The 25,014-nt window shown below is 40.6% G+C and overlaps 1 protein-coding gene across 2 annotated transcripts; it reads right to left on the reverse strand.

The window, feature by feature from the left end:
- Nucleotides 1-871: 871 nt before the first annotated feature.
- Nucleotides 872-24,579, reverse strand: zgc:63587 (septin-2). 2 transcript variants are annotated; one of them, XM_010778315.1, is made up of 12 exons: nucleotides 24,473-24,579; nucleotides 19,256-19,308; nucleotides 18,705-18,804; nucleotides 18,531-18,617; nucleotides 16,603-16,726; nucleotides 15,837-15,971; nucleotides 15,282-15,399; nucleotides 6,439-6,540; nucleotides 6,101-6,246; nucleotides 5,837-5,920; nucleotides 5,692-5,749; nucleotides 872-2,271 (listed from the first exon to the last, which is right to left on the reverse strand). In XM_010778315.1, the coding sequence occupies exons 2-12, from the start codon at nucleotides 19,280-19,282 to the stop codon at nucleotides 2,206-2,208; spliced, it is 1,047 nt and encodes a 348-aa protein (XP_010776617.1). In that variant the 5' UTR covers nucleotides 19,283-19,308; nucleotides 24,473-24,579; the 3' UTR covers nucleotides 872-2,205. The 2 variants fall into 2 exon arrangements, with proteins under 2 accessions (XP_010776617.1, XP_010776618.1); XM_010778316.1 differs by having other exon boundaries at nucleotides 19,256-19,311; nucleotides 24,473-24,576.
- Between the last annotated feature and the right edge of the window lie 435 nt (nucleotides 24,580-25,014).

The raw sequence follows: 25,014 nt of genomic DNA on the forward strand, positions 1-25,014 counted from the left end.
CCAACCTCGCTGACATAACTTCTTTCCGGTGTCCAGTAAGACAGATTTTGTACAGTGTTCAATTATCATATAAACAAATTCAACAATCCGTCCAAAAATGTGAATATGATTATCAATGACATGTTTTCCAAGAAATTATAAGTGAAAATTCTGACAAATCATTGGCCAAAAGGTGTTTCCACTATCATTGGATACACAATGAAATAATCCTGTCAGATAAAACTATAGATTCAACACTTAACTTCCCTTAGCAATTGTTTATATTGAAGGGAAGTGCTGCAAGGATAAGTCAAACTATTTTCAAATGATTTAATACAATTCGTTTTTCATGCTGTTTTATGCTTTGTTATGCTTATTAAGCTGAATATGTTCGGCTTTTGGACTCACAGTACAAGACATTAAAGACATTACCTTGGACACTTTGGACTTCGCTATTTTCTAAAATGTATAGACAAGTCATAGGGAATATAATCAACACATTAATCAATAATAAAAGCAGTAGTTAGTTAAAGTCTAATGAAGCATTACTATTTACGTTAATACACCCTGGCGAGTGACGAATGCTTTTGCCTCAACACAATCACTACATAGCCTTTTAATGTAGACTTATGTTGAACATATTTTGGTAACTCCCAGACTTTCTTAAGAAGACTGAACAAAAATCAATGACAACATGCCAACAATTTAATGCTAAATACTTATTTTACCACCTTGTGAAATCTCAAGTCAAAAACACCAGAAATAAACTCATGAGCCACTGTGCCCATGAGTCAGTTCGAATCACTGATCAAGTCAATTTTTACTTTTAACAAAACACTATTAACAATAAAATACCAAACCTTTAAATAAAAACATAATTCACAAGTTACTCCAGATTTCACAACTGTCAACTTTTTATTCTCTTAACAAATGTATTCAAGAGAGAAATACAAAAACATGTTTACGTCTTAAAAACAAGTCTATACTGAGATATAGTTAAGATATAGCAGGTATGTGTGTTTAAAATAAGTTCAATAGACAGATTTGCATATAAGAGCAATAGACTGGAAAAAACAATAATGCCAACATCAGATCAATAAAAGCACAGTTAGACGGCGCTGCTAAACAAAAGATGTTTACACATATAAGAGGTACATTTTAAGTATGTTGATATTAAGTACTTGATTTCAAATTGGACAGCCAAAATACAGAGTGATGGAAGGCTGCACATGTAGCGTACAAATAATATGTTCACACATTAAATGACATCACTGAAGCAAATATGCACACATTAAGTTACCGGAGTGAATAATGTAAGAACAGTCTGTAGTTTGGCACTGACTTTAAAGATCCTGCATCTCTTGATAATAAATACAAAAATATTAACAACATGGCATTTTACTTCAGCTATAACATGATCCTAAAGCCGTGTTGTTTCTTATTCTAACTCAATTAGTTTGGTTACTTGCATATAGTAGATTTCCAGCCTAAAGCAAAGTCAACTTTAGAAGTAGGTGTGTAACGTTGGCTACAAAAGTTGAAAACAATTAAGAAGAAAGCATTTCTCGTTCTCTGCATAGACAGAAAACCTCATTTATAAACACACTTATCTGAAAATGTAGTAATATTTATAGTTATTGCATTATCAGACGCAATCAAGGCACTGAACCTATCGAGAGGCTACTGATTCACTCGTAGGATCACTCTAAAAATGAATATGAGTTGCAAACAGCTTTACTAAATGGTTAGTTAAATACGTTCAAAACAGTCTTACCCTGATAACAAAATGGAAAATTATGCCATCTGAAGCTTGGACTTGAGCGAAATGCATAATTCATACATATATACTTTTGTAAACATGACAGTGTGTTGGCAAAAACTCTTAGTACCATTGTCACTCACGGCTCTGTGGAGTTATTCATAGAATCAAAGACTAAATAGTGGATGTATTCATTATAATGACGGAGGTTTGGAGGGAACAAGAAGAAGAGCATGAGAAGGGAAAGAGGTGTGCTTACAAAAATGATGTGATCCTAGATATTTGCTCTCTCTGTGGATCTGCAGCGCGACAGCAGGCAGGGATGGATTTAGAGGTGTGTGTGTGTGTGTGTGTGTGTGTGTGTGTGTGTGTGTGTGTGTGTGTGTGTGTGTGTGTGTGTGTGTGTATACATATATAATTGTGTGGGTGGGTTGGGATCAGTGTGTGTCCCTTCTGCTGCAACTCTTTCACTCGTCTGATTTCATCTTCATCTGTGCCTGCATCTGAGCGATCATCTGCTGCATGCGTCTCAGCTACAGAAAGATAAGAAACACAAAAATGTAGTTTTTATTTTCAGGAACCCATTATCATTTTCACATCAATAGACTTAAATGTTGTTCCTTTACTTCATTTATTGATTCTCTCAAAACATATTTAAACAAAGAAAGCTAAAACACAGAAGTCTGCTGATTAAATCTTGCAGTTTTACTTTATAACTACGAGTGGATGATCATTTCAGACCTTGTGTGTGTCTTTAAAGTAAAACTGAAAAAGAAAATCTCAACTCCTCATGACAAAGTAGTAGAATAGTTAATTAAAGTGGTTTACAATTTCAACAGTTAGGGTGAATATGAATTTGCCCTTCAAGATTTAACCAGTCAGATGTCTGTGTTTTGAAAGGACCAGTATGATTCTGAGTTTTAGTACATGTCTTCCAGCCACGTCTGAAGGCAAACCACAATAACTGAACAAACTAACAAAGGAAGTGCAATCTATAGAGAGACACACATAGAAACATATGCTGACTGATTGGTGCAAAAACAACGACACAAGAACACTTGGCAATTAAAGACAAAAGGAAAAATATCACATGGACAAAGTGTTATAGTTGAGATTTTCAAAATACAGGGTAACCTGAAATCTAAATTAAATCAAGAGGCAAATCTATATTTGTTTCAGAAAGCGGACGTGATAGGAAATTAATACGTGTTTAAAAATGAATGAAGCATAAAATCAATGTCAAACAATAAATAAATAATCGTTGGAAAACAAATGTCCAATCCCGAGTTAGAGTAAAAGCAAATAAATAAAAACAATTGGCAATAAGTGATTGTTCTAAATAGAACTCTGTAACTCGGGTTACAAGGATGTAAAGCTTTTAAAACGATCATGATGCACGGTGTTAAATAAAAACCCTCACTGATGTATAGCGCCATCTTGTGGTAGAGAACAGAACCGCCTAATCATCTTCAGAGGTTTATTTATATAAACTACATATAAAATACAGCTTTAATGTAAATAATATAAGATTACTCATGTAATATGTATTAAAAGTAAAAAAGGGTCAAGCTTGATTAAAGGCTCTTTTAATTTCTTAATAATTAGTGGGTTTTCTTTCTATTTTTAACAAAACTACTAAAATATTAAAAACTGGGAAACTTGGTATTTTTTTTTTTTTTATATGATTCCAATTCAAATTCACACAGGGAGACACATTTGACAGCTTACATGCACAGGCAAGTCCCTGGGCAAGACATTTCACCCCAAATTGCTCCTGTGGGGATTGTCCACAGTACTGAATGTATGTAAGTCGCTTTGGATAAAAGCGTCTAACAAATGTAATTTAATGCAATGCAATACCACAAACCATTTATTTCAATTAATTAAATCAAAGCGTAACACTGACCCTTCTTTCTATATAATAAGTCCAAATTAAATAGCTCCATCCTTTATATAGAAGCAACGTAACATCAGTTAATGTAACCTCTCCTCCCTTCAAACCCTGAAAACACATCAACAAATGGACCACTGTCTCTGTAGATGCGTGTTTCCGACTCTTCACATAACTGAGGTCATTCCCACCATTTAAATAGGCCAGGACATCCCGACAGGAAGTGATGGCATATCCTGCCTGGGCACATTGTTTACTAACAGATCTGATTGGACCCCACCCGCTCACTATGGAGCAGCAGCAGCAGCAGCAACACAAACAGGCCAATCAGGGAACAATCAGGGAACAGGTTATTGTCTGGTGGCATGCAGGCTCCATGGCACAACAATGTAAACAAAACATATGGGAGATAGTGAAGTGGAAGTAAGTAGGACTGTTTTCTCTTTCTAACATACGAGTTGCAAAATAAATTAAAGCCAGTAAAACTAGGGACATAAACATGGGTGCACTTTCTCAGTGAGGTACCTGGAGTCAGTGTTTGGTACTCTAACTTCTGGCTCCACTCAAAGTAATTTGATGAAGCCCTTTGTTACCTCATTCACACCAACGCAACTAGTGGAGTAGGCTACTTCAGGAAAGTCGACCGGTGGGGGGGGGGCTAGTGGAGTACTTTGTGACCACAGAGCGTGAACGTTGTGATCAGCTGTTTTAGCGCAGTTCTCCAGTGAAGGGGGGTGGGGAGTCTCCCTCCGCGGCCGGTTGGCGTAGTTTTGACACAATTCCGTTGTACAGACCGACGTTAACAGCTTTGTGACACNGTCTCCCTCCGCGGCCGGTTGGCGTAGTTTTGGCACAATTCCGTTGTACAGACCGAAGTTAACAGCAGCCCTGTCTGTGCACACGGAAACCGACTCTGTCGTCCGGTGATCTAACCACCTTCTGGAAAAGCTTCACAAGTACGTCGGTACGCAAATGCGCTTTGAGAGAGACGGTACGCATTTCAGATTGTTGCCGCGCATGCGTACCAGTTATGTGCACCCCTGGACATAAAGGTATAATAATGACGAAATGGAAAAGATGACAAGGCAGGTTTCCTACAGTCGGAGTGAGTCTGCATTTACACTTCACTACATACGGCACAAGTTAACCAGGTCCTGTGTTTTTAAAGGATGATTCTTCATACTAAACTCACATGCTCCTGTGTACACTGACAGCGGCATATGGTTAATTAACAAGGATATTTTATGATGGATTTGCTAGTTGAAGCCAAATAAATACTGGCACTAGGATCACCTTCCGTTAGTAACAGTCATTTACCAGTGAATGCAGCAATATTACCAAGTTTTCAAAAGGATTTGTTCAGGTGACAAACATAACTTAATACTACTAACTAACTAACAGCTCCCTATTTAAAGGGGACCTATCATGCAAAATGCACTTTTGTACCTCTTTTATACATGAATATGTGTCCCCGGTGTGTCAGGGAACTCACCAAGTGTCAGAAAACAAAACCCTCTCTCTTTTCCTCCATACCCAAATCTCTAAAAACGGGGCTGCAACGGAGCTGATTATTATTTGAATGTTTCTGACGTCAGAAAAGGGGTGCTCCGCCTATATGGGCAACTCTCCACCTATCAGGGGAATGAGAGACCGCTCGAAAGCACTGGAGACGCTGTAGTACATATGCCAAGCCTGTAAGTGGCGCTGTAGTCTGCCTCAAAAGCAGAATCAGCCCTTGCAAAAACAGGGCTGGAAAAGAGCAAATAGAGCTAAATGAGGCATGGCTAAAATGCATGATCTGTTTGGTATTTTGAAAAAAAAACGTCACAGACATGTTTTATATAGGTATGGCCCTACAATATATGTTTCAGATTTAGCATGATAGGTCCACTTTAACATACATAAATTCATGTGATTGTGTATTATAATCCTTAGAAAAATGTGTCCTTTGATCGGTTTTAGGAGTTTGCAATATGTGAACGGACAGCCATCCACTTGTTTTTGGATCAAGCAAAACAATTGTTAAGCACAAAGTGACCTGAGAAGCTGTGTGTGTTCTTACCTCGGCCTCTTTCTGTAGCAGGATCTGGTCTTTATCCACCTCATCCTCATCCGCAGCCCTGCAGAGAAACCAAACATTTGAGCTAAAACTCTGAACTAATAGAGCAGCTCATGTGCAGTTTGCATGAAATGAATCAGCTACTCACTTTCCCGATGTCTTCAGCCTCTCTGAGCGGAAGTTCTCATAATGCAGATCCTGAGTGACCTCCTGCAGGTCTTGCATGTGGGTCCTGCAACACACAAACATGCAATCATTTCTTCATACACTGGGAGGCAGTAGAGCTTCGCTGTTCGATTTTCTTCAGTGCCATTTACAAACCGCTTAATGAGGATGAAGTTTTGTCGAGGTTTTAAAAAAAACTTACTAAAAATCGTATTACTTAACACGTTTTATTGCCAAGGAGACTCACACAAGCATGGTGCGCAGTTTGAGGAAGTCATTGTGATCGGGGTTCTCCACTTCAACGACTCCCCAGGGGTAGAGGCGACCGCGGATCTTCTTCCCCTTCACCTCAATCAGCTGGTTGGAGCCAATCACAGCAAAGGGAATGCTCGCCTGGGTGGAGAAGATAAAGGTTTGAGGCGCCCAGAGAGAAACAATCAGATGAAGAGATATTGAAAATAAAAGGCGTCAGAGGGGAGGGGACAGAGTTAGTGAAGGGAAGTGAGAATGGTATCCATCAATACATTAGCAGAGAAAAGTGTCTGTGGTTGTGTATCAGCCAACAGCTGTGTGTCCCTTTCTCACCTTCAGGACTCTGGTCTGCTCTTTAAACTCTTCATCCTCGTCAGAGTCGGCATCAGGTAGCTGATAGATTCTGATCCCGTGCTCTGCAATCTCATCCAGGATCTGAGCGGTAGAAAAAAGAGAAACATAGGGTGAGTGGGCATGTTGTGACTTCATCGTGACCCGATGACGTGCTCCTGTCACTGCGGACACTATAAGAGGGGCAGCTTCACTCTTCTATTCTCAATTTGTAGTCCAGAAACCAAGGTTCTAGAGAGCCATTTAAGAAACAATCACATTTGAAATATCTTTCAATACACTTTTTTTTTACCATTGAATTTCATTTGCATGCTTGATTCTTCTGCAGTATATGCTCAAAATATATATAGTATTTATTTTTCTGATACTCATCCATAATATACCTGTTCTTGCACTTGTAGTGTTAGTGTATGTACTTAGAGTTTTGTCATATATATTAATAGACTACTTAAAGCCAATTCCAGCATGGCACAGGTGTCCGTAATACATTTAAATCAATATATAATATGTGTGCATTCACTGTAAACTGAGAGTCATGTGGACTAAATAACAGCTGCCACTGTAGACCACAAACAGAAAGTAAGAGAGCTGTATAGACTAATAGGAGGGTATGAGTGAGGAGCAGTTGTTGCAGCAACACATTTAATTAAAGCCCCCCATGGAGAAAAAGAGGGTTGAGACAGAACGGTTAGACAGGCAAAAAATAATACCAGGTCTGCATGTTCAAGGGTCAGAAACTAAGTTCTCCCCCTCCTTTATTTAGAGGCTGACCGGTGAAGAAACAAGTTAAGACAAAGGAGCTTTCTTCCCCGCTACCTCTGGGACAGATGTCAGTATTTATTATTCTAAACATCAAAGCTGCATTTTTCTTTTGTTTTCTCGAGAGCAGGTTTTTTTAAATCCACAATGTGGTCTTATGTAATGGAGCCAAAAAATGTCAAATGTGTTTTCCTGACTTTTTGGGGACTTTCATGTTCTGTAATGTATAAAAGGACAGTGGTCCGTCAGCCAGGAGCCTGGGAAGTGAGCGCAGGTTTTCCTACAGAGCGCAGGTCCTGTTTGAGCCCTTGTTATGGCTGCCGCTTGTTTTCTCAGTGAGCTCTGTGCGCAGTGTGTGCGAGATAGTGTGTGTGCGGGGGTCTCGGGTATTGTTGTGGGGCAGATCTGAAAACAAACAGACTTTGCAGGAGTCATAAGAAAGCGTGACTCAGGACCAGAGCCTCTTTCTTCCCTCAGTCACTCAAACACACACGATTTACGGATCTGTCGAACAGGGAGGCTGAATAAACATCGCTCTGGTGGGGCAGAGCACGAAGAATTTTGGGAAACTCTGAATTCAGTGGGAATATAAACACACGTGACACAATGGCAGGAAAAAATGAAACAAACAAGTAGATAAGGTAGAGAGAAACTCAAAAAGGTCATAAAAGAGGGATAAAAGCAAAGGCCATGTACCATTGAATGAATGCAAACCACACTGTAATATGGTCATCACACAAACAGCAGTCTATTGTCTGCCATCATCTGTTTCCAGACTTTGGTAAACCAAAAGCTTTAAAATGGCTGTTTACCTGGACTTATTCTGTTCCTAACATGTGCTTAGTACAGCCTGACACCTATAATCAAACCTCTCAGGCATCATCTCAGCCTGTTCCAAATCCCTGTTGTCTCCTGTTGATTTACTGCGCACAATGTAGGCCGTAATCCCTAATGTTCCACCTACCTACTCCTCAGAATTGTGTATTTTTGTTGGCACAGAGATGTTGGCAGTGGGAGCCATTTTGATTTTATGACCATCCTGTCCGGTTATAATACACCACCCACCCCCGCCCCTCCCTCTGCTGTTATGGTTGGCCGTGCAGGTCCCCTCAATGCTGTAGGGCGGCGGACAAACAATGCCACACAAGACTCTGCCTCAGTCTTAATTAGAAAAGGAAGCATAAGATTTATCGCCTCATGTTTCTGGCTCACATTTGGCTAAATGTAAATTGTTTTTGGAAATTATGTCGTCATTTGGGGCAGTTATGATAAGTCAGAGGAGTGGAAGCTGATGTTGTCCAGCTAGAAAATAGATTAGAAATTATGGAAGTTAGTTAAGCTTGTTCAATTCCAGGAATACCAGTATTAAATATACTGCAGTGGTGATGTGTAGCCCAAATATAGCGTACCCGCAGGTCTATACATAGATATAATTACACAGGGTGAAGTCGTGAGAGACGTGGCTCAGCAGTTTTTCATCAAATGCACAGCAAGTCTAACCAAAACCACCAATCATAATGAAACGGGGTGCAAACCCATCATTATGGGATAAACCGTTTCATCACATCTACCTGTCGTGGAAATAATGTTTTCAAGATTTGTTCATTCTCACAAGCAAACCCACAAAAATATGTATGACTCAAACACCTTCTAATCAATGACCCATGGATTCTGGACGAAACAACAATGGCACAAAACAAATGATTGCTTAAGAAAAAGAGCAAAGAGACAAAAGAGAGGATTGTGGTGAGACCTGCAGCACTGACGTGCAACAGGTAACAAACCACATGCACAAAAACACACTCCCAATAATACAGTTGTAGTGTGACTGTTGAGGTCGTCAGAGCTGAGCCTCCTCTGGCCTGGCATGGTGATTGTATCCATTAAATTTAAACAGGGAACAATACTTGGAAGTAGAAACATGTAACAGAGCATTCTCAGGACATCAACACACACGAAACAAAACAATGAAACTGCATCACGACACTAATCAACCCAGAGCAAGGATCAGGACTAGAGCAGCAGCACGTTGACGTAACGGTTATGTAACCTCACAGCTGACTGCCAGCTTCTGCAGAGTGTCCATGGAAATGAAACGGGGCATCATTGCCATTAGAAATAGTAGATCTGATCAGCTTTCAGTCGCTTTTAAACCTTGTTTCATACAGACAAAACCCCTTAAGGGACAGGGGCCCTCTTTTTCCAAGACTGGAGAGTTTATTAAAGGAAAATCCTGGCCATGGTGAGCGTGAAATCCGTTCTGCTGGGTGCCTCTATTCCTTATTAGACTCCTGTTGAACCAACTATGCGTCTAATTATCACTTAATACATTTACCGATTACTTTGCACATTTTAAATCCATTTCATAGACACAGAAATCTCTGAACTTCAGAGCAAAGGCCTGGCTTTAGATTATATGTTACCGACAAATGCAACAGGAAGAGTTCATTGTAATAAAAAGTTCAAATCAAGGAGAGTGTTGAAGAGTTTAAACAATGAAGTAAGAAATGTCATCACTCTCAGTATTCAACATCGCTCCAGTGAGACATTTATGCTGTGTGTGTTTTGTCCATTTCCTTGTTCGCAATACAAACTCTTCTCACATAAAGGGAAAGAACACCTTTTGATAAAGAATAATAACACTGTGGCAAGTACCAGCATCTCCAGTCATAGATCTCAGTCTAGAGTGGTAGAAAGTCTTCAAGTATCGAGGTTGCTCCAATAAGACTCTTTTAAAAACAATTCAGACGGTTTCTCACACGAAGCTCCACTGCTCCTAGTACTAGACTCCTGGTACTAGGATGGGTTAAAAGCAGAGAACAAATGTCACTGTGTGCTCTGCATGTGTGACCATTAAAGAGGGTTTCATCCCTCCCAATTCTATTCTACGTGGTTTTTAAGAGAATCTATAAAGAACTATGAATATTTACACACTGAGCTGTGTGTCACTGTAATTAATATTGTTAACAAAACATATTACATACCCCAATTACAAGATTAAAAGACAAGTAAAAGAGGTCTGCAACATGAAAAGAAAAAGCTGATTCCTACATCTATTCTTTAGTTTCCAAACTTGCAAACTTTAAGACACCAGAACAAATGCTTCTCCCTTGCCAGGAAACGCCTTTCAAGTAACCGGCTCTCTCCTGCCTGCAGGGAGTCTGAGGGGGTGAGAGAGCCCAACAATACCTGATCAGAGGGGGTCCGAGGGATTTAGACCTCATACCAGCCTCCCAGACACAAACACACAGACTTTCACATAAATATAGCTAACAGTTGCCTCACTTTGTGAACTGGTATAATCTGCCGTTGGGGGTATGAGAACAGTTTACATGTTACGGTGGATCACCGCAGATAGAGGATGTTCTACAAAACATCTACATGGCAAATCCTTCTAAAAGTTCTCATACAATAAAGACTCACACACGCAGCAGCATACGGGAAAACAATACTTTCCTGTTAGCAGGATTAAATTCTCTTGCCTTCATGCAGAGAAACACAATCCAGATATATTATTCAGTCAGAGTCTGAGACTCAGGGTCCAGACTGGAACAGCCAGAGACTGGAGGCACTGATGGAAAGTACAGAGGAAGTAAGCAAAACCATGGCAACGCTCAGGCATCATACGAGTTATGGGGAACAACACACACACACACACACACACACACACACACACACACACACACACACACACACACACACACACACACACACACACACACACACACACACACACACACACACACACACACACACACACACACACACACACACACACACACACACACACACAGCTAAGTATTAGTACAGTTAAGACCACCCACCTCTCCCTCTGATCAAGGGGAGAAACAATTGAGCTATTCATGTAATCTTGTATCTTATTGAGATTTACAAGGGGACACTGTGAGTTTAGGATTTCAACCACACATCAGGCTTTAGTGACTCGGTCTGGTAATCAAAAGGGTCTCAACGGCCAACTCAAGAGCAAAAAGTGACTCATTAGCAGCACGGCAAAGTCCGGAAGCCATCTTTTCAGGTTGGCCTGCTAACAAGGAAACCTGCTGTTTTCCCACTGTGGCCAGCTTTTACTTTCTTCACTTGAGAACAGATGATTGTGTGTAACAGAGCTGCCCGCTCAATGAGGAAAAACGCATATTTATTGTTTTAAAATCTGCTGAGACTTGGAGCATGCCCTGGCACAATGACTGCTGGGGGGCAGAAAAATAAATATATCCGCGTGTTTTAAACACTGGCAGGAAAAGACCCCGGGCATAGGCTGACAAGGGACTAACACTAACCTTTTCACACACACAGGAGCAGTCAAGTAATCACCACTCAACCTCTATACACGGGGCGCCTGCCAAGACATGTTCAAAGAAAAAACATTCAAATGGAGTGAAACATCCAACTCACATGATTACATATCGTTGATCCGCCTTCTTAACGTGCATCATAATTATTTTTCTCTAGCTCAACTCAATGTTCACTTTCTGTTATTGCTTTTTAAGGAAACCTGGTGACAATACAGGCCGGTACGAGTAGTCTAAACTGATTAATGTGTCCCAGCGGGGGCGTAGAGCTGGTTCACACAGCAGGAGTATGGTGAGGGCAGTGAGAGAAGACAGAGAGTCAGACAATGAGGGGGAAACTGTGATAGAGCCTTGGCTGGGGATGAAATATAGCAGCTGACGAGACACACATGAGGGAGGGATCTGCATGGGACACATGAGAGCAGATATAAACAGGGAGGGACAACAGGCTGTGAGAGGTAAGGAGAAGGGTGACCAGGGCAGACAGAAGGGAGGAAGAGAGAGGGGAGTGGAGGGAGGAAAAGAGGCTGATCTATTGTCTGCAGCCTGGTGCAAGAAGAGGAGGAGGAGCAACAACTGGGTTCTCCAGACACTGCTGACCTCTGAGATATCACATAGATTGATGTCAACATTGGTGGCTAAAATACTTCTGCTAACCTTTCCTCATTACTAAAGAAGTTCAAGACAACTTTCCTACAGCTTATCTAATAAGAAAGGGTTTTAACAACATATTCTGTACATTATTGCATTATTATATTCTCCGTTTATCATTCCATCCTAATTTCCTAGAGTACAACGTTTTGTCCTCCTGTCTGACTGTGTCAAGTTGTTCACTCAACAAACACAAAAGTCAACAATAGCAGCAAATCTTCACATTTGAGAAGCTGAAACTGAGAAATCTTGACACAAAAAAGGAATGAAATGAGAGTACAGAATCATTTTCAATTGACTAATCACATCATATGCAGGAAAACACAAAAGCACTCTCCTGTTCAGACAAAAGGAGGCATTTTTGCGTTTTTTGCTTTCATCAGGATTCCAGTTCAAACCAGCTGTGTTTGGTCCTCTGGGTTCAAACAGAAAACATCCAATGATGCAGTTTGAGGCTAAAGCCCTGCACAGGATATGACTGTAAGGTCCCAGACTGAGAGGATCAGTCCCTCAATATACCCTCCTCAGGGCAACTTATGAGCTAGAGTCCACATCACCCCAGCGGAGGAAATTGGCATTAGAGCAAATAAAAAAAGAGGACACAAAGACGCAGAGGAAGAAAGAGGTGAGTGAGGCACTGCCAGGAGAGGAAGGACCGGGCTAGAGGCGAGCAGAACTAAAGGGGATGAAAGCTTAATGATGGGAGGTTTGTTAACTTTGCCCGTGAGCCGGAGCTGCGCAGGGCAGCAAGTTGTGTCTTGTCAGTGGAACAGTTTCAACACATTGCAGGAAACTCATATTGTTCTGTACAAGCCGTTTCCCCCTCATAAAAAGTAAAAAGACTGGACAATACTTGAGAGACCTGGGGGGTGGGTTGGGGTCCAATTTACTAAGACAAATGGCTCAAAATGGTGAGAAAGTACCATGCAAAAAAAAAAACACACTAATAAATACTGTGGGAGAAACGCTGGGGGTTATCAATCATCCTCCAGCACTCGGCTCAGTGGCAGCTTCTTGGCGAATGCAGCTCTGACCTCAAAGGAAGGCTCGACTGTACCGGACTGTATGGGCGGACTCAGGCACGTATACCTAAGAGCCACTTCAACTAATCTGATCGAACCAACAAATACTCGAGCATGATACATTTGTTCTTTCGAGAGACACTTAAAGAGATTAATGAGCATTACTATGACACTTACTATTTACAATGACTGCAATTACATGCACACAAGAAATCAGACTACTGCGATAAATCAGTAAGGGCCGGAAATCTAAGAGCACATTTTTCAATAGTTAACATTGTCTAAATAATCAGATGTCAACCCATGTTTTTTTATAGGAACTCAAATTATTAAAATATGAATAGCACTGTGTGTAATTTGTGCCACTAAGGCTCTGACAATCAAAACGATGACAAAGGCCAGACTTAAGTGACGTTGTGAACTAGCCAATGAAAGTCTACATGTCAGGAATTCCCCAAAATGTGCCCCAACAGGAGATAATATGCCCTCCTAAGGGACACATGGTGCGGTTTCTAAATGTGTAGCAGATAGCTCAATTAACCCTCTTCATTTCCTGGCAATAATCGCTGGTCCAGGAATTCACTATAATCAGACAGAGTTAAAACAAATGTAAACTATTTTGCATTACAGTATATCAGGAAATAAACATGTTTTTTCACTGCTTAGAATAGAAAACAAATAGATGTGGGTAGTGTGCGGGTGTTTGTGTGTAAACTGGGCAGCTCCTAAGTGTACAGTAGAAATGTTTGTTAGGGGAACACTTAGCGTAGCATGTGAACAAACTCTTTTAAACAGATAGTGCTATGGAAAGTAAAGAAGGAAGATCAGAGAGATAATGTTACAGTATTTCAGCTGCCCCACTTTTAAAGTCTACTATTCACTGATATTGGCCACGTTTTTACAGAATCAGAGATTTGATTGAAAAGCATAACATAAACAAAATCAAGGTATGTCTATAATCAAGACAGCTGACCCACTGCACGCTGCCAGCTGAGGTAGGGAGTTAACAAGCATGGGGGTTTTCTGCAGATTGGAGGTCAGTGTTTGCAGGAAACACGGTTTTGTTCATCTTAAGTGCCAGAGGAACACTCAGAAGGTTTGAGGAAGCTCAAATCACAAAACAACTGTACAGAGTACAATTCAACTGGCAGGTCCCTTCAGGACAAAGCAGTTTAGAGATTGACCCTTTGTTGCCGGAGCAACTTGCATACGTGCGCATAAACAGAATAGATAGAGTTCCTGTATTTTATTGCACTAATGAAGCACATCAATCTTGCTTTAGGAAATTCAGTAAAGAACACTACGTGTGTCCTGAAAGGTTGAGATCCTGTCTCCCCAAGATGCTGCATCAGCAGATCCAAACAATGGGGCTGTGGGAGCATCTAACAAAGACTCCTGCTGAAGGGCAGAGGGCTGGACTCCAGTCAGCCTGCAGACACTCAGCCAGACCACATATCTAGTGTCCAACTAATTTTCAATTTGTGCGTTGAGAAGAGTAGTGGTTGCAGTGAGGTGTATGTGTCTTGTTTTGCACTATTGTGTCTTTCCCCACTGGACATTAGGAAGCTGAGGCGTGTGTAGACACTTGGGTCGCTTCCAACAGGAAGTATCTGGGATGGGTTGAGTCTGGATGAGATGTGCTGCCTCTATTAAATACAACACACTTTTCCTATGTAGGTCCCTCCTAATGTTTCCTCTCTTATGTTGGCCCTCCCTCTACTTTGCAGAATCACAAAGTGTAAGACATAAATCTCTGTAATTAAACAGGGAAGTAGACGTGAGTTTGCTCACATGAACAAAGACATAGCACGCTGCCAAAAATGATGAATAAGTGATTTTGATATTTCAAGTACATCTGCATCATTCAGTGATCCACTGTTTAATGACTAAACCACATAACTGCAGATGGGAAAAAAACAAACACATAACGCACTTCAAAAGTCTCAAACATTCAAGTAATTCCAGCTTTTGTCTGGTGCCAAGAATCAATTCTGAATGCAAACATGCTTACACCTAGAAAACAGTGGACAGCCATTTGGATCCTAATTGTTTGTGTGCAGGTGTGTGTGCATATCAGACTCACCCTTCTCTTCAGGCGATCCCTCTCCCTCAGTGTCAGTGTGTCAGCCTTGGCGATGACTGGAACAATGTTTACTTTGCTGTGGATAGCTTTCATGAACTCCACATCCAGAGGCTTCAGACTAAAGAAGAAAAATATCATAATGGAGACAAAGAACAATAAGGACACCGTGGAAAACAGAGGACAGCAGACATAGAAGGAGGTTATGTTGAGGTGAGGTGATAACACTGAATTATGTCATGTTAAATTAATGGGAAACAAAGCTAAAGTCAGAAATTGCAGTTAAGAGAAAATAGCCTATTTAAAAAATTATAGGAACAAAACGGTTAGAATTGTTTCTCAATGTTGGAAATTTAGGCTAGCCACTGCTAGCTACAATATAGTTATTGTGCAACCACACTAGTTAGCAAGAGTGCTATATTTTCAATAATCCAACGTTCTGATTTTTTGCCTTGTAGTTGTTTTAGGAAAGTTCTCGTCTTTCTGAATGTACAGAATAGACCCGATTAAACCACAGATGGGTAGGTATAACATCCCTCAGAGAGTATGTTTGTTTACCCGTGTCCAAATGGAGATATGAAGTAGAAGCAGCAGTGCACCCTGTTGTCCACAATGTGTCTTCGGTTCAGCCCGCTCTCATCGTGGAGGTATCGCTCAAACTGATTGTCAATGTACTGGATGATGGTCTTGAAGCTGCAATTAGAGACAAACAAGTAGAAAAATAGACGCAAACCTCCTTAATTGCACCAAATGTCCATGTAAACACAATTTTAACATCAACACTGAGAATGACAATAGAGAAAAGGAAATCATACACGTCATTTTGAAGGCTATCAAGGAAGATATCTGTTCCACAAATTGATTTGATTGGCGCAATATAAGACCTTAATTACAAAAGTAAAACCCTGAATTTCTCCTACTTTCAAACACTTTCTGACTAAAGAGTGCAAAGGGGATGTTTTTTCTGTTATTTCTATTTTTCTTTTGGGTAGCCTTGAGAAAAGTGCAGGACAATAAACAGGAAATGGTTCTTGGAAAGAGGCTACATTGACGCAACTGGCACTGGAGAATGGCACACGGGCGCACACACACACACACACACACACACACACACACACACACACACACACACACACACACACACACACACACACACACACACACACACACAGGGAATGCAGAGGGAGGAGAGGTAGTAAATAGGGAGTTTGAAGTGAAACTCGAGAACGGGAGTAGTTAAGAACAGGAGGGAAGGATGAGCGAACAGGCTGGACAGGAAACATTTCACAAGTCTTAATCACTCCTCCTCGGCACATAAACACACCAGTCCTGGCTGTTGATGGCATCGCCGTATCCAGGGGTGTCAACCACTGTGAGGCGAAGCTTCACTCCTCTCTCCTCGATCTCCACGGTTGATGCCTCAATCTGCACCGTCCTCTCGATCTTCTCTGTGAAGTAGAATTAAAGAATAATCGATGGGGGCATAACAAAGAAAACACCTCAGTGCCCAAGTCCAAAATGCCTGCCTGAGCTATGTGCTAACACAAGCCGCTGAGTTGCCACAACCTCAGGCTTAAAGAAGCTGGAAAGTACCTTAAATAATGAAATCATAAGCCGCATTCACACCGCAGGACTTTCCCTTACTTTGGTTCTTTAGTTCCGTTAGTACCAATAATGTTGCGTTCACACCGCCGGGACTACTCAGTGCCGGGAACTCTTTTGGCCATTTTCAGTCCCTGCTCGAGAGGTGGTACGAACCTGGTGATAAAAGAGTGCCAATTTCTATTCTATTTCTATTGGCTGGGCGAATTGCAAACCACGCCCTGTTAGACTCTGAATTTGTTTTGTTAGGCAGCCATTTTTTTCCTCGCTACAAAACCAAATCCACACCTGAGCGAGTAGTTTTTTTGTACTTTAAAGCAGTTATGACCACACGTTATGACCACACACCGGAGCGGTGGAANNNNAGAGTAGAGTAGTTGTCGATTCTTGTTCTGTTTTCTGTGAATATCTGCTTCACCCTCTCAGACTTTGAGTTGCGCGCTACTAAAGAGACGTGTTACCATGGAAACTAAACAATGGTGTAGCTGTATTAAAGTCCGAGTGGAAACAGTCGTGTGTAAATCTGATTTTGTCCGAAATCGGGAGAAATGCGGGAGAAATATGACCCCGGGAGGAAACCGGGAGAGGGCAATGAAATCGGGAGTCTCCCGCGAAAATCGGGAGGGTTGACAAGTATGGTCGGTGGTTGAATTTATCTACAATGTTGCAACCTTGTGCAGCAATGGCAGGGGCAGAAACACAAGTCTTACACACATAAACACAAGTAATGTATCATGTCATTTGTTTTATATAAATAGGGGAAAAACACCAAACAACGGTTAATGTCCTTTTCCAAAATCAGCCTGAGGGGGTAATATATAATAAATACATAAAGATAAAGTCCATTGTTATAATTGGATATTTTATTTGTAAATTACCCTTATAACCCAGCCTCATGGTGCACATGATTCTTTGCTTGGACATTTTGTTTGTTTGAGTCATTTGAGCTCGGATTCTAGTAGGGATTCTAACACGTATCTTAGGAAGATATGAACTTCATCTTGGTGAAGTTGATGCTGAATTCACTATTTAGTAGATAATCATGTGACACTTTATCTTTGTACTTACGGTCTGTCTGCTGAGCCTACCTATTATATACATTTATATATATGATATATATCATTGTCACAGCGGGGTGGGCGCTTTATACCCCCTCCTCCCGTTAGTTCTTCTTCTCTCGTTTTTTTTGTAACTCCCGTGAAGTGGTTTTGCGTTTTTGTACTCGCCGTGAAGTGGTTTTGCGGCCTGCCAGTAAACCCAGAGAAGAAGAAGACGAAGTGACGTCAGCGTAATCTTTCCTCAGAGAAAGTACTGCGGTCTGAATGCGATTGGCACTAGCCCCCTGGCGGATTCAGTGCCGTGGTACTTTAGTGCCGGCACTAAAGTACGGCAAGTCCTGCGGTGTGAAAGCGGCTATTGGTTTTGACATCTAAAAGACCAGGGAGGGCCTCTGTAATTGTTTTCAAGCCAGAACAAGTCTTAACCTAAGTCAAGTCATAAGAGGGGCAGGGTCGTATTCTGAGACTAGGGCATTCTCAACATTCCTCTTGAAATTATGCGCTGCTGGAGACTTTGCAGCAGACATTTCTCTAATATTACAGTGTGCATATTGGTGTATATGTATGCATATATATGTAGTGAGGAGTTTACCTGCGGCACCAGGGATGCAACGTTCAGGGTACAGATCAGTGAGGAACAAGCTGTTTATAAGTGTTGATTTCCCCAAGCCAGACTCCCCTGGAAATACAAAGAGAATGGAAAATGAAGCTCTGTTCTCTAAAGAGGTCATATAGTCTACATTAAATGAAAAAAGGGATCACTCACCTACAACCATTAGGGTGAATTCAAACCCTTTTTTCACTGATTTCCGGTGCACTTGGTTAGGGAGGTTAGCAAACCCAACATAACCTGTTGCATCGGGGAACTGTGGAGAAGAAACGACAAACAAATCATCAACACTGCAGTGAACACAGAAGTATTGAACTGGTGATATTAAGAACTCAGAATAAATTACACGATATGTATTTAATATTAGTGTTTAGTCATTTCTATGTCTTACTACTTGTTCCTCTCACTCCCAGATATTTTTATAAATTGTATTTTAAAGTGAGGAAAGGTGCAAGTGAGTGTTTATGAGTAAGATTGATGGAAATACACATTAAGAAATTCCTGCGGGCAATAAAGACTAGCCGTGAAACACTTACACATGTATACAGGATTTCCTCTCTGGATGCCTGTGTGAGTGTGTGCATGAGATTACAAGTTCCATGAGTCTTAATCACCTCTGCCTTATTAGAAACCCCTCTTGAACACTCTGTAGATCACAGTCATAGTTTAGTTTTAAAACCGTGGGGAATTTTCAGGCTGATACTCACCTTCCCTTTCTCTCCAGACTGAGACATCTCTGCTGTTTACTGGATCAACAAGCCTGCTGGTGAAATAAAGAGATATGGTTGAGTGATGGAAATCAGATGAATAAACTTAAAAACATTTCCTTGTACCTTCCCACTCGATCACAGAAAAGAATCCTTATACCTGGCATTTGATTAGAATCTTTCTCAAGAATTCATTCAAGATCAAGAAGTGATGTTTAATCTAAAGTATAATTAATCAGAGCTTTAGAGGAAAAAACACTATAAGCACTCATAAAGTCATGACATGGTTGTAAATCTTTTATGAAACCAGCCATTGTTGCTCTACAAAACACACATAAGCTACGATTAGCTCTTCTTCCTTCGTTCATTTTACACCCATTTCTTTTTGATTTTCAAATATTATTGACCGTTTTCCAATTCAAGGTACACAAGGACACATTTATTTGGCAATGTTAAGTTTTGATGTAATAAAGCTGCCAAATGCCTCGAGACATCCATTAAGAGAGCTGAAGTCCCTCCCCTCTCGGTGGACCACCAAGGGAACTTTTTTTCTGGAAGAAATATGAATGTAGTTAACGGCAAGAGAAAAATCTTGATTTTAACCTGTTTAGATGGGCTATTACGTTTTATATATTTCAACGTTTTTTCATGTCGAGAAAATCACAGTTTGTCCTACAACTTTTGAAGTACTATCACGAAAGCAAACCCCACGTCACAGTATTTATGTTATACCAACTCTGTACATTGAGTCCACGATGGGGCTGCCGACTGCACTGTTCTTTAGCACTATCTCACGGAAGGAGGACAGATTAAGAGCTTAGGACAACAAGTGTGTTCCCAGACTGCCATTTAACTGTCGTCTATGCTCATGCCCCACTCTATGACCCAGAGCAGACGACAGAGCAACAAGCCAACATGATAAATTAGCTCCATAATGAGTGACCAGGAAGAACAGGCTCCATTTTATCACCAGCACACTGGCTCTTGACAGGTGGAGTGTGATAAGCATTAGAAAGAGGCAGGCTGCCGTGCGCTGCCAAACGGAGATGCACTCTGGTTTTGTAATGAGGAAAAGAGGTGGCATGGGAATCCGGATTGACCTTTTTCCATTGGAATGCAACAAATACACAGTTTTGGACATTTGGGGGACCATCTCACACTGGTAAATGTATTAGATGGTAGTCGGGGGGCCCTCTGTATCTACATGAAATTGGGCAGAGATCTCTCATACTGACAGGGTGGTTTCACCGAGCCCCAGGGAGAACAATGGCTGTTTATCCTTCTGGTTCCTGAAGCCTTTCCAATACAGGGCAGCTCAGCTTGGGGAGGAGGGAGAACACGTGCCTCACCCCTGACCAGAATCAGGTCCGACCACATGTTAGGACAGCAAGGCGAGAGACCAATAACATAGGGTTAAGGGTTGCCAGGGTAGCACTGTAAAGGTCTGAAGGTGAATCCAGTTAGACAAACAGGCTGTAAGGCCTTTGAAAAAATTAAGGGGGGGTAAAAGCACTGTTGGTGACATCAGAATATGTAAGCTTGGTCTCCAAAAAAGTATGATCGATAGATTTAGTTATATTTTCTTTAAGATGTATGATTCATTGTTTACCGTCTTTCACAACCATTTTCACCCAGGTTACCAAAAGGCATTCTGTGGGGAATATCAACACGTTTACCAATTGTCATGGCAGACTATTGAAAGGTTGTAGACATTTATCTAAGAAAACATAAATGTCAATCAACCAACCAAAAAGTAAAATGTCCATCTCACAGTGTCACTAAATAACAAGTTGAGTTTGGAGCAGAGTGATAATTGACCATCCCAAGAGCCACAAGATATAGTTTGGCTTAATCGTTTAGTTCAGCCCTAAAAACAAAACAAAGTGGATGATTAATTGGCTTTCATTATTAAGGAACCTCTACTTTAATGTATCAGCCCACACAGGTGAATTCATGTGTATCATACACACTCCAAGTGTTATTCCTCTACAAGCTCTGTGGGAACCAGCATTATTTCGGGAGGCAGATTAATTAAACCTTTCCAATATCGCAGTTGTAATATCACAAAGACAACACTACAGGACAGACAGGCAGGAGGCACATTTCAATAATACGCTCTTAATAATGGCCATTTAATCGGCCGGGCAGCTGAGCTGCTTACACACACATACACACAGCTAATCAACGGGCCAGACGTGGGGGAGATTAAACAGTTTGGGGCCAAAAGGGAAAAATGCCACCTTAATACAGCCAAAGTTCTTGGCACGTGATGCATTTACAGTTGACTTATTGGTTTAAGTGAAGCCATGAAGGAGACGCAGTGCTGGTGGAACTATTCCCCTTCATGACAGGCTGTGTCAAGGGTGCTTACACACACTTTCCATGGATAAAAGCCTTTCTGCTCTTATTGGAAACATTGAAACAATAATTTCATACCATGGAGATTAAGTTGACTCAGTGGCACAACAACAAAAATGTTAATTTACTGGCACCTGATCAAAGAAACGGGGAACTGAGAGCTTCTCAGCAAAATAAATTTATGTTGACACATGTAAAGACACATACAGAAACACATAAACAGGGGGGCTTGGCTGCAATTAAGTAGGGGGTCAAAGGTAATGGTTGTGAGCAAGAAAAATAATATGATACTCTTTTTTAAGCTGGGATATTAGATTTATTTGATTTTTTATCAAATGAGCCCAATGAGAGGATAAAGCTACAATAAACGGAATGGAAAAACTCTTTTGTCCATGAGGAAACCAGCAGGCCTGATCATAACACAAACAGAGAATAAAGCACAGGATGGACCGTTTATGATGATGGGGACAGGAGAGGAAATAACTCAAAACAAGTGGGGGTCATACAGAAACAAAATGTTATACCAACACAAAGCTACTCACACTGTTGGCTGCCGTTCAGAACGATGAGGTTGAGGTGAAAGTAAACTCTTAATTCATTGTGAAACTAACAATGTAGTGTGGGCAAAGGTAAAGGTCATATCTTTTTTAAATCACTATTTCCGTTTCTGGCAGGGGAATGGTATAATTATGTTTTGTAAATAGGCATTTGAATGGGAGAATATTGCAAATGAAAAAATAAAAGCTAGATTGAACGACATGTTTTGAATTACAACACAAATGCCTTTAATGTTATATAAAATGCATTTTTTTATATATATATATATATTTTGAAGTAAGAAACTCTCAAATGACCGAACATTTAAATATTTGTATGTATACAGTAAGTCCTTTTTTTAAGCAGAAATGCCAAAACATTATCTAGTTCCAGTTTCTTAATGATAAGAATTATCTTTAATATATTTTTGTTTCAGGGCTCTTCGTCACATAAAACAAAGAATTTAAAACATAGCTGTGTTTTTAAGGACACCTCTTGAAAAAATACTGCGTTAATCTTAAATACAAAAGGATTAATCTGTAGAAGAATATTAAAGTTGGTCAATAAGATAATTTTGCGAGTCAGAATAAAGTTCTCTCCAGCAAGAGATTTATCCATACTGTTTTTATTAAAGTAGATACCACTTTAATATATCTGTTTTATATCAACACATTGGACAATGTTGAAAATGAATGAACTAAATGATCAGGACCACTGCAGTAATTTTGGATTCACAGATTTGTTGCATTGATATAATAATATACCTGGATTTGTTTCATTTGCTGTTTCCCAGAAGCAGGCATTCCTTTAGACACTTATTATATCTATAAACCATTTCTAAGTTTAGTTTCCACAGATAAACAACAAAATCATCATTGTTTGTAATGACAAATTATTCAATTTTGACGATAAGCACAATAAATCTGCTCCTTGTGGGACTCAAAGTTATTTTGAATATGCATTTCTTCTCCTGGTGTTTTGAAGTGAACATAAATATCCGGCTGTGTAACACCAGTATTCAAACAATGCAATCTGAGACGATAGTTCAAGTCCACTAGGGTCTGTCAATGTGAAACACGTTTTGTTTGTCCATTCACATCACAGTGTGAAACAGGAGGAAACATCCCCTTGTAGTATATAGTGTCAGACACATGTCTCCCCTGGTACTCCTGTGCAGGCCAGTGTGAGTGAGATAAGGTTGTGGGATGGGGAAAGGTCAGAGAGCAGTTAAGGTGCTGGATCAGAGTACTGAGACTGCTTTCAGTACTAAGAGATGTTGCCCTTCTGATAGCAAACTGGTCTGTGTCCAGCTGGATAAAAAGCTAGTTGTTTCTAGAGAAGAGGATAGCTGCCAGCCTGAGATTACAGCTAACACAGTCGGCCATCGAGCCCATAGCATTCACCACTCGGCAAAAAAGGATGTGAAATATGCATGTTTTCACTGAGTCATAAACACAAGCAAAGATGGACGATAACTCTTCAATAGTGGCCCTCCGCCATTTCTTAGACAGACACATAATGAGAAGTTATTGTTTCCCACTGTTATTGTGAACTTGTCTAAACACAACATTTGTTTTGCACATATTGCCCTTTACAATCAAAGGTCACTGATTAATCAGATGTTAGAAAGAGATTTTAGAGTTCAGGAATGTTACACAAGAAGAGATTTACAGGAAATGTGTTGAAGTCAATGCTTCAAAGGGCACGTGAATGTAGATTGAATGTGCGGTTGATTTAAGAGTATTTAGGCCGATTGATTTGCAGAGGGTTTCTCTGGAGTTGTCAAGTAAGAACAGTAACAATGTGGAAATAAACTACGTCAAAAAGCACTAAGTGTTTTAAAAAAATGTATTGAGCTACCGTCATTGTTATGAAATATTGAAGCGGGAGGAAATACTTACTTGCACATTTTGTCAAATAATTGAGGAGTTTATGAATCAATGCTTCAGTCACTGAGTTTGAAACGTGTGTGAGGCCCTCTGTGTTTAGGATGTCCACCACACCCAGCCTGACAAACACTGGCTGAGTTCACTAAACATCAACTGGGACAATGACATTATAATGTGTACGTATGCAGATTAAAACCGTAAATCAATAAACTGTGATAGTGCTCTTTGAAATCGAATTGGATAAACCGAGTTTGAGTGTAACACAGCACTGAAACTTCGTTCACGTTACATGTCAAACTTTAGCAACAGTTGTTACCGCGATGGTGTCATGTTGCCAACTGACTACTGTGTTTCCTCTCCTCCTGCTCCGACTCATTAAAACGGTTCAACAAAGCAAACACAAATACAAACAAACCTCTGAGCAGTGCCTTACCTGAACGTAACTTTGAATGATTGTTAATCGACAGGAGCCTTTTTGCCTCTTGCCGCTGCCCCAGCCCAGGAAGGGAAACCCGGAAACCGTCCCCGCGAGCCCACCCTCCTCCCTCGGCGTTTCATTCCAACGCCTCTCTGCTGCGCCACTGACGCCATTACGGCTCAACCTGCGGGACGGCTGAGCAGCAAACACCACCCCTTTGTGGATCCAACATGGCTGCCCGAGTGATACAGTTTCTTAGCAATTCGAACAGTGAAGGGTTGTTTTCCCTGTCGACTCATGCGTTCGTGGGAAATGTTAAATGTAGGCCTAGGTACTGTTTGATATAAAACTGTCCATTTACAATTTGATTAACCAGTAGACATCCTATATAACCTGCTATCCAATAGCGGAAAACAGGTACTATTCCTAAAAATGTAAACATTTATAGGCTAAAAAATGTTCTATCCTTGTATTATAATATTTCCATTGAATGCCACGTTATTCTACTTTCAGGTGATAATAGGCTATATCTCCTTTAAAGTTAATTCACTTGAAAG

The sequence above is a fragment of the Notothenia coriiceps genome, unplaced genomic scaffold (genome assembly GCF_000735185.1).
Source record: "Notothenia coriiceps isolate Sejong01 unplaced genomic scaffold, NC01 NC01_scaffold00019000, whole genome shotgun sequence".
Lineage (NCBI taxonomy): Eukaryota > Metazoa > Chordata > Actinopteri > Perciformes > Nototheniidae > Notothenia > Notothenia coriiceps.

Excerpts from the sequence above, each read along its gene's own strand:
- zgc:63587 (XM_010778315.1), bottom strand. The coding sequence starts at position 19,282 with ATGTCTCAGTCTGGAGAGAAAGGGAAG. Across the intron at positions 15,972-16,602 it reads GCCATCAACAGCCAGGACTG|CTTCAAGACCATCATCCAGT; the intron begins GTGTGTTTATGT and ends CTCTAATTGCAG. Across the intron at positions 2,272-5,691 it reads TGCTACAGAAAGAGGCCGAG|CTGAGACGCATGCAGCAGAT; the intron begins GTAAGAACACAC and ends ATCTTTCTGTAG.